The sequence below is a fragment of the Dreissena polymorpha genome, chromosome 10 (genome assembly GCF_020536995.1).
Source record: "Dreissena polymorpha isolate Duluth1 chromosome 10, UMN_Dpol_1.0, whole genome shotgun sequence".
Taxonomy (NCBI): Eukaryota; Metazoa; Mollusca; class Bivalvia; order Myida; family Dreissenidae; genus Dreissena; species Dreissena polymorpha.
In genome coordinates this window covers 76,421,349-76,434,003 of record NC_068364.1, presented here as the reverse complement: position 1 = coordinate 76,434,003, position 12,655 = coordinate 76,421,349, and the positions used below count along the sequence as shown (strand labels likewise).

The 12,655-nt window shown below is 36.9% G+C and overlaps 1 protein-coding gene across 1 annotated transcript; it reads left to right on the top strand.

Annotated features, from left to right (window-relative positions):
• The first annotated feature begins 6,033 nt into the window (after positions 1-6,033).
• Positions 6,034-7,977, top strand: LOC127849251 (zinc finger protein 2-like). The gene is made up of 3 exons (XM_052381970.1): positions 6,034-6,095; positions 6,773-6,927; positions 7,698-7,977. Exons 1-3 carry the CDS (start codon positions 6,072-6,074, stop codon positions 7,975-7,977), a joined length of 459 nt encoding a protein of 152 aa, XP_052237930.1. The 5' UTR covers positions 6,034-6,071.
• Positions 7,978-12,655: the final 4,678 nt, after the last annotated feature.

The window sequence follows — 12,655 nt, the reverse complement described above, 5'->3', positions numbered from 1 at the left end:
GGGTAAACCATGTGTACCGGGGGGTTGGGAACCATGTCTACCAGGGGGTCGGGCCATTTTCACCAGGGGGTCGGGTAAACCATGTCTACTTGGGGTCGGGCCATGTCTACCAGGGGGTCGGGCCATGTCTACCAGGGGGTCTGGTAAACCATGTCTACCAGGGGGTCGGGTAAACCATGTCTAACAAAGGGTCGGGTAAACCATGTCTACCAGGAGGTCGGGTAAACCATGCCTACCAGGGGGTCGGGTAAACCATGTCTACCAGGGGGTCGGGTAAACCATGTCTACCAGGGGGTCGGGTAAACCATGTCTACCAGGGGGTCGGGTAAACCATGTCTACCAGGGATCGGATAATTTTCTTTATATGCTTATATTAAATACTTTGGAAGACCTTAACCTTGACTTGAAGTCAGCCTTTGTCATATGAATTTTCTAAATTCTTTGCACACGAGTTTAACTCGTCTTTCTTTTCATATCATTTCCTCAGGTGAGCGATCCAGGGCCTCTTGTTTGTGTTACTTGTTTTTGTTGTTTAAGGACATGTCCTTAACTTTAGTTCATTTGTCTTACTTTTTCTGAATAAATACTGAAGAACAGACTGAAACTTATAAGCTGTTATGTTGTTTTATAAAACATCTATTAAATTTGATATTTAGAATTAGAGATTTATAATTAAAATAATCAGCATCTATGCGAAGTATTGAAGCTCAACTTTTGTTCAATCTGAAATTGAATCGTATTTTAATGCTCACCATTATAGTACCTGCTTGATGCATCACTGCAGCTATTAAAGTGTAATCTTGAACGCGCTTTCCGGTCTTTTAAATGTAAGATGTTTAGTTGTCTCTAGTTGAAAAAGTGCATTTTTTTGTGAGGAACTAATTTGCATTAAGCTGAATTTAATACCAAAACTAACCTACTTACATCGATGACGCGAAGAAACGAGCGCTTCAATCCTTATACATGTAATTACAATTATCAGTCTGCATGTGCATATGTTTTCAATGGTTTGGCAAAGAGACAATATAACTTGGGATTTATTCTTGCATGAATTTAGTAAGCACCTCCTTTTCGACTGTGTACATGTTGCACGTGGCATAATTAATCCAAGTAGTCCCACGGTCGATGCTCGAGATATATATATATATATATATATACTGTATATATATACTGTATATATATATACTGTGTATCACAAGTAGACACAACTCATATAAAACTACCGGCTCGTAAACAAATATTCAAATTTGTATGCCCCCGGTAGGGTGGCATATAGCAGTTAAACTGTCGGTCAGTCAGTCTGTGCGTCCGTCCGTCCGAAAACTTAAATGGCCATTACTTTTTCAATATTGAATATAGAAACTTGATATGTGTCATACATTTGCATCTCATGGAGCTGAACATTTTAGTGGTGAAAAGTAAAGGTCAATGTCATCCTTCAAGGTCAAATGTCAAGTATATGGCGTCTGTCCGTCCAAAAACTTAAACATTCGCCATAACTTTTTCAATATTCAAGATAGCAACATGATATTTGGCATGCATGTGTATCTTAAGGAGCTGAACATTTTGAGAGGCAAACGGTGAAGGTCAAGGTCATCCTTCAAGGTCAAATGCCAAATATATGGCGTCTGTCCGTCCGTCCGAAAACTTTAACATTGGCCATAACTATTTCAATATTGAAGATAGCAACTTGATATTTTGCATGCATGTGTATCTCATGAAGCTGCACATTTTGAGTAGTGAAAGGTGAAGGTCAAGATCATCCTTCAAGGTCAAATGTCAAATATATGGCGTCTGTCAGTCCGTCAGAAAACTTTAACTTTTTATGCCCCTGAAGGGTGGCATATAGTTTTTGAACTGTCAGTCTGTCTGTTCGTCTGTCAGTCCGTCCGTCCGTTCTTCCGTCCGTCCGAAAACTTTAAAACTGCCCATAACTTTTGCAATATTGAAGATATTTGGCATGCATGTGTATCTCATGGAGCTGTACATTTTGAGTGGTGACAGGTCAAGGTCATCCTTCAAGGTAAAGGGTCGAGTTTTGCCATATTAAAGATAGCAACTCGATATTTGGCATGCATGCGTATCTCATGGAGATGCACATTTTGAGTGGTGAAATGTCAAGGTCATCCTTCAAGGTTAAAGGTAAAACCCGGCAAAGTAGGGGGCATTGTGTTTACGAACACAATGCCCCAACTTTGCCGGGTTGAAGCCATTGACACAGCTGAGTAGGTGATTTCGCTTTAGTGAAAATTTTGACGAACGACGAAGATAGACCGATCACATTAACTAGTCCTGAAATTGATCTACAAATAGCCCAATTATGTGTCACATGTTAATAATTTTCCATTTCCTCATAAACGAATCATTTGACCATTCAAAAAAAAATAAGATCGAATTGCAGAATGAACATTTATTTCAAACATGTACTATAAACACTGGAGTTTCAGGAACAGAAAATCAAGTAAGAAAATACAAAATAAACATATCATATATTTGCGACAGTGTTAATATTAAATATAAGATTAACAATAGTCGTTTTGTTAAACATATTGAAGTTTGAAATAAAATGTTAATAAATCTTTTAACAGAACCATATTTTTAAAGGAACATTCCACAATTTACGAGGATTTCATAACTAAATGACCGCCATGTTTTCAAACAATTAGTAACGTTTCATTCATTCTTTTGCAATCTAACAATGAAATGAAGAACATTTTGAATCTGTTTTTGCCAAGTTTGCAATGTCTGTAAATGTGTACAACAATATGAGTGAATTTATTTTAGCAAACAAAATAACAACGTTTAACTACTTCAAGATCAATTCCAATAACAAGAATATCAATTTTTGTTGCTTATCGAAACATTGTAAATAAAACTCGAAACGAAACTTACTTGAACTAAACTTACTTAACAAGTAAATTTGCAAAATATTACCAATTTTTAAGCATATATTTGTGCATATGTAATTAGAAACCATCCAATATTTCAGTGAAGGCCAAGAACAAAGAAGTCGCAATTTCAATCGATTCAGGAACTGGCAGTTGCTCCCGCTGCATTTCTAGGACTGGTATAAAGTCATCTTTACTCCCAACTGCGGTTTCTTTACAAAGTATCTCTCTTGAATACGATCAATCGTTTCGAATTCGCAAGGAAGCCGAAATGAAAAACCTCAGTGCCACTAAGACACAAATCTGCAATATAAAAAAAAGGTGTGAGTCGTTAAACACACGTTTTGCATGTATTAGTTAAAGAGAACTATCTAAACGAATCAATCGAGATTTAAGCTCTCTAAATGCCCATAAAATCCAACGAACACATTAATATTTATTGTTTGCAAATGTTATTTTTACCTTTATACCAAGCATTCCTGATGTAAAAATGGACTGTCTGAGGCCTTGCGTGTTTCAAAAGAATATACCAGAAACTAAACATCTGCTCGACGCCGGAAGTCATGAACCAATGTTGCAATAATGTGATGATGTCAAAATTCTATGACGACATGATATGAAAAAGGTGTCATGGCTTAAAAATTAACTCATCGTGTCGACTAAAACTATGATGGCAAGTCATTTTCACAAGAGCATGACGTCAAAAATTATGTAGATTTGTCGACTTAGATCATGTCGACCAAATATATTTTCGGGAAAAGCTGGAAACATTTGCGTCGAGACTTCAACTTAATGTCGTTATGACGAGTAAAATTAAGGAAGGAAAAGCTACAAAACTATGTCGACATACCATGTTATTTCACAGTAAGTCGGTATAAATTATTCCGGCATGACCACATTATTGGGGTGTACCATATACGTTTCCGTAGAAAAGCTACAAAACTATGTCGACATACCATAATATTTCACAGTAAGTCGATATAAATTATTCCGGCATGACCACATTATTGGGGTGTACCATAAACGTATCCGTACGTATCATCTGCGAACAAACGGGTGATGCTAAGAAGATTATTTACAATGTCATTAACGTAAATTAGAAAAAATAACGGACCAAGGACTGAGCCTTGAGGAACGCCAGCTTTTACTTGCAACACATTGGACATAGAGGATCTGACAAATACTTTTTGAGTTTGGTTAGATAAATAACTCTCAATCCGTTTTAACAAATTACCACTGATCCCATTTTCTTTAAGTTTGAATAATAGGCCTTGATGCCATACGCGGTCGAATGCCTTGGAAATATCACAAAAAAACATACAAGTAACTGTTTTATCGTCAAGAGAACGAGCTATTTGATCGAAAATATCAATAAGCTGGAACACAGTAGAGTGACCTCTAAGAAATCCCGACAGCTTACAATATATAAGGTTATGCGAAAAAAAGTGGTTATACAAATGCTTGTGAACAACTCTTTCCATTAATTTACCAAGGCAGCTAAAACGTGAGATGGGACGCTAATTCGAGGGTGTATTTGCATCTCCTTTCTTAAATAAGGGCATGACCATTTCTTTCTTCCACAGTGCAGGAAATGAGCATTCTTGTAGTGATTTGTTAAAGAGCAAGCAAAGTTGTTTTGCTATTGAGGAACACGTACGCTTAAGAGCTTAATGACTGATTAAATCTTCACCAACCGCTTTATTAGTAAATACAATCTTAATTATATCTTTTATTTCAGGTTCATTAATTGAAACTTCGTCTAAGCAATTAAACGGAAAAACACTAGAGTCAGTTACAACTCCGGAAGACGTGTCTAGCGTTGATATTGAAACGAAATAATTATTTAGACAATTTGCCTTTTCTTCGTCAGACATATAAATATTTACATTTCCATCAGGATCAATGGTTTTTAAGGGCGGTATTATATCAGAATGAGAATGTGAGCGAATGAGTTGTTTTAAGAGCTTCCAGTATCGCTTAGAGTTAGACGCCTGTAAGTCGTTTAAAGTAGATTCAATATTTGAGAAAAATTGTTCTTTAGCATGTTTCATCATATTGTTGACTCTATTTATTGCGAACATGCTTGAATTTAGCCCAATTGTTTGCAGACGGATGTTTTATCGCTTGGGATTTGGGGCGATCGCGTTTCCGCGTAAAAGAACGTATCATGGAATCATACCAGGGTTTATCGTTAGGACGCACTGTGACATGTTTAAATGGGATACTCAATTTCATTAATTCAAGTAAATTATTCGAAAAAATAAAGTTGCTTCGTCTATGTTCGTATGGTTACCGGTAATGAAGTTCCAGTTTTCGCTATGAATTAAAGCGTTTAAACGATTGAAGTCTGCACATTTATAAAGCCATGTCTCATGGTCGGTTTGCTGATAACTGACTTAACTTTAATATGTTCGGCCGTTGCATGGTGATCACTGATGGAAGAACAGACGGGATTAATCTCGCTATCGAGCACGTTAAGAGTATTGGATTCTATAGGATCAAGTAAGGTAGAAGTGTTAGCCGTGACTCTGGTTGCATTTGTAATCGTATTACGTAAATTAAATAGTACCAGTGCTTGTTTTAATCGCGTGAAGTCTTTAAGTTGGCTCTCGTGAATGTCTCCGACCATAATTAAGTTTGAATACACGTCTAGAGCTTTATCGATACTTACTTCAAAATCATCCCAAAACGATACATTAGCGCTTGGGGTCGATATAAACAGCACAACAATGCAGTGAAATTTAGGGCTTGAATTTCTATCCAGATCGAGTGCAAGGCGTGGCATTCTGACTCAACCATGCGGCGCGATAATATAGACTGATTCACGTATATAAGTAAACCGCTTGAATGCGCTGTATAGTTCTTCCGGTGGAACGCTATATTAAAGCCTTCAATTGTTAGGTCATTATCAGATACGATATCGGTAAGATGAGTTTCGGTAAAACATAGAATTTCGAAATCACACAAGTTTTTAATATAGTCAAGTTTGTTTCTAATTGAACGCACATTAAGATGCAGAACGCTGAGAGAGCAGCTGCTATCTGGCCCCGGATTAAGCTCAATATCGCCAGACAATAAGAGCAGTAACTGTATTATGTAAGAAAAAAACATGTTTAAGGCGTATATATTCGCTCGGAGTATATACAGAGGAGGTAATCACGTGATGATCTAAAGGCAATCAAGATGGCGACGTCAATGCCGAAACAGGTATTTTTCGCCGTTTTATACCCTTTATTACTTGTATTTAATTATTAAATGCCGCTCTGTTTCCAGCCATATCAGCAAGAAAGTGATTAGCGTTTATTTCGTAGTAAAATTCGCTCTAAATCTCGAGTTTACCAGGTAACAAATTTCTTAGCGGGAGCTGTTCGCCATGTAATTTGTGATCTTTGCTGGGTTTCACTTATTGAATAACTCTCCCGCATACAAAAAGAGACATATTTATATTTAAAATCTGTAACCGAGTATTCGTTTGATGTTTATACAGCGGTCTTGTATAAAGAAGACATCTAAAACTTGTCTTAAACAGTTTTATGAACCAAAATTGTGTATGATCTAAATGGGTCCCGCTTTTGAGATGATCACAAAGGGTTCCCGTTAATAGGAAAACAGGAATCCTCATTTGATACTTATCTTTGATGAGCTCATGTACGTCACGGTAATCACACAGGTTGCAGCTTTATATGCGAGTGTGTATTTGTGTAAATGTGTGGGTATTTAGGCATACGTATAAGACGTAAAGTATGGCAACATTGAAATGTCACCCATAGTTGTTGATTCCTTTTGCTATGTGTTGCTACAACTTTTCATGTAATATTAGCATGCAAACGCGTAAATGAATAATGAACAAAATGTGTTTTCAAATATCAAACCGAAATTTTCAGGTGAATATGGAATCGACGCGTCTTTGTACTGAGTGTGGCCGACAGTTTCAGTCCAGGAGTGGCCACAGCCGCCATATGAGACAGCACAAAGGACAAGCCCCATACCGATGTTGCGGGAAGATGTTTTTTGACGAGGATAAACTAAAAATGCACAGGTATTTAAAACCATCTTGTGAAATAGCTCTCGATGTGTTGGTGTGTTTTTATACATAAGACAAGTTGCTACCAACTCTATAAATAGTATTACGTGTACCTCTTGGGAATATATTGTACGATGAATATCGATATTTTTTTTCGTTGTTAAATGTCTATAAACTTGTGGGTTTTACATTCATATTTCATAATCGATTATTATTTGTGGCGTGTTCTGAGAAAACTGGGCAAAATGCTTGTGCGTAAATTGTCATCCCAGATTAGCCTGTGCAGTCCGCACAGGCTTATCAGGGACGACAATTTCCGCTTTTATGGAATTTTCGGTTTAAATGATGTCTCTTCTTTGCGAAAATTCAGTTTAGGCGGAAAGTGTCGTCCCGGATTAGCCTGTGCGGACTGCACAGGCTTATCTGGGATGACACTTTACGCACAAGCATTTTGCCCAGTTTTCTCAGAACACGCCACATTTGAGTACAGTGAGTGGTATTGACCACTCACCAGCTGTCAATCAAATTCATATAATAATCAATCAGATTTCGTTTATTGCGACCACATGGTCCGACAAACAAAGACTGTTGGAGTAATGGAATAAGCGTTTTATGAAAACACAACTTAGTGGGCGGAGCGATCGCGCATTTGGCGACTAGTCATTTCCAAGCAAACAGTTGTAACAAATGTAAATAGCTGGCGCACAAGCTAAATAAGCGACTTGTTGAAAATCTGACTATATCTAACACGTCACATCTAACGCTCTATATTATTGTTTTTACAGAAATCATATTCACGGAGAGGCGGCTCGCGAGGCATGTTTCCAGTGTGGGAAACTCTTTGCGACCCGACAACAGGTAACAAAACACATGGCTGTTGTGCACAACGCAAATTCCGAAAACTTTACTTGCGACACGTGTGCAGCGAATTACACGTCAAAGCAGGGTCTCCAGGATCACACTGCTAGTCAGCACGAGGGTCGTGCAGCGCATGCCTGCCATTGCGGTAAAGAATACCGACACGCCACAAACCTTTACAGGCATAAAAAATCAACAAAACACTAAACATATAAAGTGTCTAGACAGTACAAGCTATGTTTCTTCATTTTATGTAAATTAATGTAAACTGCCTATACATTAATCGATATCATATATATTGTTTAATGTTATTGAAAACCGTGATTTATAGTTGATCTCGTATATATTGATTTATGTGATTTAAAGCTGTGATTTAAAGTTAATCTCATTTATATATTGATTTATGTGATTTGAAACTGTGATTTACTGTTATATTGTGCAATTGACAACCAATAATACTCAAATATTGTTTGGGGTCGTATTACAAAAACATTTACAATAATATGTCGGATGTTTAAAAAACTTCTTGTCAGTTTGTTATTGAGAATTATATTATGTTACATGTTTCTGAAATACTACCCGTTTTATATCATGTTATTTGAAATATATGATAATATGTTGTAATTAAAAAAACGAATTGAAATAATAAACATACTGACTTTTTTCCTGATATATAACTAACACAGGCTGATAACAATATGCATTATTGAATATACTTATACATATTTATAATTTAGCAAAGGACACAATTAATAAAATTAATAAAGATAAGGTGAATGCTAATTTACACTGCTTTAACACTTAACACGTACACAAATTTGAAGTAAATGGTTCGATGTTATTCCTGTCCTCTTTGAAATAAAAATATCACATATGAATAAGTTTTGTTAATATCAGGTAAAGTATACCCACGAAGTTATAAGTTAAAACAAGCACATCATTTACCAAAGGGAGAAGGTATTATGGACGTTTCATTTTTTTGGCGGATAGAAGAACAACATTGAAGATGTGTTTGACAGTTCTAAACAAACCTATCAAATTCATAATTATTTAACACTTTAAGCAGACATACTACAGTTATTATCAGAAAGTACAATCGTTCGTAGTTTATACAGAGACATTCTAAATTGACCTCCTCAATTAAACACAGATGGTAAATACCAAATAATAAAGTACTTAACTAGTGTTAACAATAAAACAGATTTGGATATGAAAGTTGGTAAACACATTTTACAATGTGGGGCTAATACTATTTTTGTTAATATGATCAGCCTAACATATACATAAAATTGCAGTGACAATTGGACATGGAATAGTGTAATGAAACATTGTACATGTAGGGCGGTGCAAAAATAATGGACACTTTTTTTAAGGTTTTCCACCGGAAAGTCTAAATATTGGCACAGCCATTTTTACTCGATGCCCATTCTTTTGGTTGGTAGCATTTTGCTGTAGTTAGTTCGGGCCTTCTCCCAACGCACCCCAAGCGCCCCTTTCTGAACAGCGTTTCTTTCTGTGGCGACATGGTCAATTCTTTTACGCCCGGGCAATCGCTTCCTTCCAGGCAAATTGAACGCGTGGTCACTGTCATTATAAGTTAAAATAGGGATTAATTCATTATAAGTTAAAATAGGGATTAATTATGAGGTAAATAAAATGAATGACATATGCAACACTTACATTATTGTCTACTCATGTAAGAATATTTCAAAAAGCTTAGATAAACAATGTTAATGTACCGGTATTGGTAGGCTGAAGAATCATTACTTTAACAAAATATATTAAAATGTATATATAAATCCTTTTTATACAATTCGCATTGTCCGGGCCGGTTAGCTCAGTTGATTGACTGCTGGACAAAAGGTCAAGGATGCGGGTTTGATCCAGCTCGGCAATACATCCCGAGATCAATCCGTTTTACGGTAAATCATCTCTCATGCATGTTCAGTAGTTATACGTTATGTAATGAGAATATGCGCTTAGCACTGGTAAACACGCTTGACCAGAAAAATTGTGAATATTTTAACTGACTGCCGTCATATGACCGTTTAGTACAGAATAAAAGATACGCTACCAATGTTAATATACTATGTCTGTTATATACCACAAGCAATACGTTTTAATTACATTGTCGAAATTGCATTTGGAAGATCGGTTGCCGGTCTAGAGGAGCCATTCATCAGACTGCAGCCGAGCTCTTGCTCATCGAATGCCTCGTCCACTGTATCGTAAACCTTTTTCTTGGACGTGCAGAAGCAAAACGTCCTGCAAATATATGTCGATATGTTTTTACATAATCATACATATACTTTCAAATAAATCACACATATAAAATACCAGTTCATAAAATATAATCTTGTTTTTAAAAAAAGGGTTATTTAATTATGTGTTTATTGGTTTGTTTTGCCGCATTCAACAGTCTTATTATCAGTCGGATACTAAACAAATTCAGACATACGTTAACTCGTAACTTATCGTTATCGATGTTCATATTAGTCGAGTCAAATTGGCGTTGAAGTACCTTTCGGGATCAAGTCGCACTTGCAGCTGTTCGATAGATCTACCGAATTCTTTTGATGATACTGTTCCGTGACCTCTTTTGTCATTCAGGGTTAGTTCCGAAAAGAACGTCTCCCCGATCAAAGAGCTGAACGCGCGAACATTGTAAGTCCCACCATGCACGAGACCATACAGGTACGCCTTGGCATCTATATTAGCTAGAGTGGCTTTCCACAGCTGTTGTGGCCACCCGCCGACGTATTGGCCCGCAGGTGGGAATCTGAAATAACGTATAATGTATATGTATCGGTTTCATCACATCATCGCCATCATTATAATAATTATCATTATAACTATAAGCATGATAATTAGCTCGGCTGTTTTCGAAGAAAACCCGAGGTATTGTCATAGCCAGCTCGTCCGCGTCGTCCGGGCGTCCGAAAACTTTAACATTTGCCATAACTTTTGCAATATTGAAGATAGCAACTTGATATTTGGCATGCATGTGTATCTCATAGAGCTGCACATTTTGAATGGTTAAAGGTCAAGATCATTCTTCAAGGTCAAAGTTAAAAAAAATCATTAATTACCATATTCATCATCATGTTCGATAGTCATCACCAATATCATTATCATCACAATTATCATCATTTTCATAATCATCATTTTCATCAGTGCTTATAATAAGAATTAGTCATATCCAATCGATTACTATGAAAAGAAACAACATCAAATTATAGTTAACCTATTAAGATTAATATGCGACAGCAGTCTGTCTCTCAGAGGCTCCCGCATTTTGATTCGATTTACGGAACTTATCCCGCCCTGGTCTTCGGATTTCCACCAGTTTCGTACATCTCGGCAAAGAGCGGCAGCAAGCAAATCTCCATTCCGTATCATTTGAACTTCAACATCCTCACAGAAATGGGTAGTTGCCATAGCAGCCGACATTGGATCTGTAATTTCTTCAACCATTATTTGCGATAAGTTCGTTTTCTTCTGTTTAGCGACTTTTAACCAACTTTCATTTGTAAGCATATCTAACCCACCTTTGCATGATTTTCGCCTCATTATTGTAAGAAGGTGAGTGCTATCTATATGTTGATTTCGAACCAGGCTGTGTTCTGGTTTGTAAAACCAATCAATTTTTGATCCATTAACAGTAATGTTGTCCAATTCTTCTTTCCAGACATTGTACTCACATGGTCACTTGTATTCAGCAAAAAACACGTTAAGTTCTTCCTTGGTATACTTCGATATCGTTTTTGCAGCCAACTCTCTTAAAGTGACGACTTGAACTTTTTTCGCCTGCTGGCTTTTATGGAGTTGTTCGACAGGCAGACCAAGAAATGCAGCAATGCCTGCAATTTTCGTGTCCTTCTTTTCGGATTCCTTTACTCCAAGCATTCCCTTTGACTTTCTTAAATATCGAACGATCACTCTAAGCTCAATGTCTAAGAATTGTTTCATGCTGTCAACACTTCCAAAGTATTGTAATAAATGTTCCTCTGACACGTTTTCCCACTTCCCTTTCTTGTTCACGTCCTTTGTAGTTTTCAAAGAGGAATTAAAAATCCCATGTCCGATGAACTTAATATTTTGTTCACGGGGATGTTTAAATTTGATGCCATATAGTTTTCAACTTGTTCATTCTGTTCTGTTGATAATAGTTCAAAGTCAATAACTGTTTCATCACAAGATTCATCATTACAGTCTATATCTTCAAGTTCATCCAGTAAGGTTTTGTCATTGACATTGCTTGCGAAAATTTCACACACCAATTTATCAAGTCCATGATTCGTCTCTTTACTCGGAACATCGTTTTTTGTATCTTTTTTTTTCTGAATCAGTTTTCTGAAACGCGGTAATGCTATACCCCCGTTTGTTGCGACAATCTGCATGGAGCGGTTATTTTGGTCCGTTATGTGCATTACTATGACATTCTTGTTCATGGTCTTCAATTCCACTAAAAGTGCACTTTTGCTCATCTTTTCAACTCTTTTCCAGAGATCTTTTTGTAGCTGAAACGCTGTTAAAGGTTGACCATCTAATGACCTCACATCCAAGGGATGCCACTGACCATCAAATGATTGACATGGTACATTGATACCAGTCTGGGTGCATCTTGTATGAACTTCCTCCGCAATAAATCGCATGGTTTCACAGTCCAGACTGTATCCCTTCAGGAACCACGCTATTGGGCTGCAACGTACCGCATTCTTCTGCCATCCTCTATCTAGGTCCGCAAGCAAAAAAACGACCGCTTCCGACGCTTTTTCTCGCAATAGCTCGTACTTCTCATTCGTACACTGATAAAATTCTCTAAGCAATGATATGAGGTCCACACTTGTAAATCGGGCTTCGCAGTATTCGTTTTCCCCCAAAC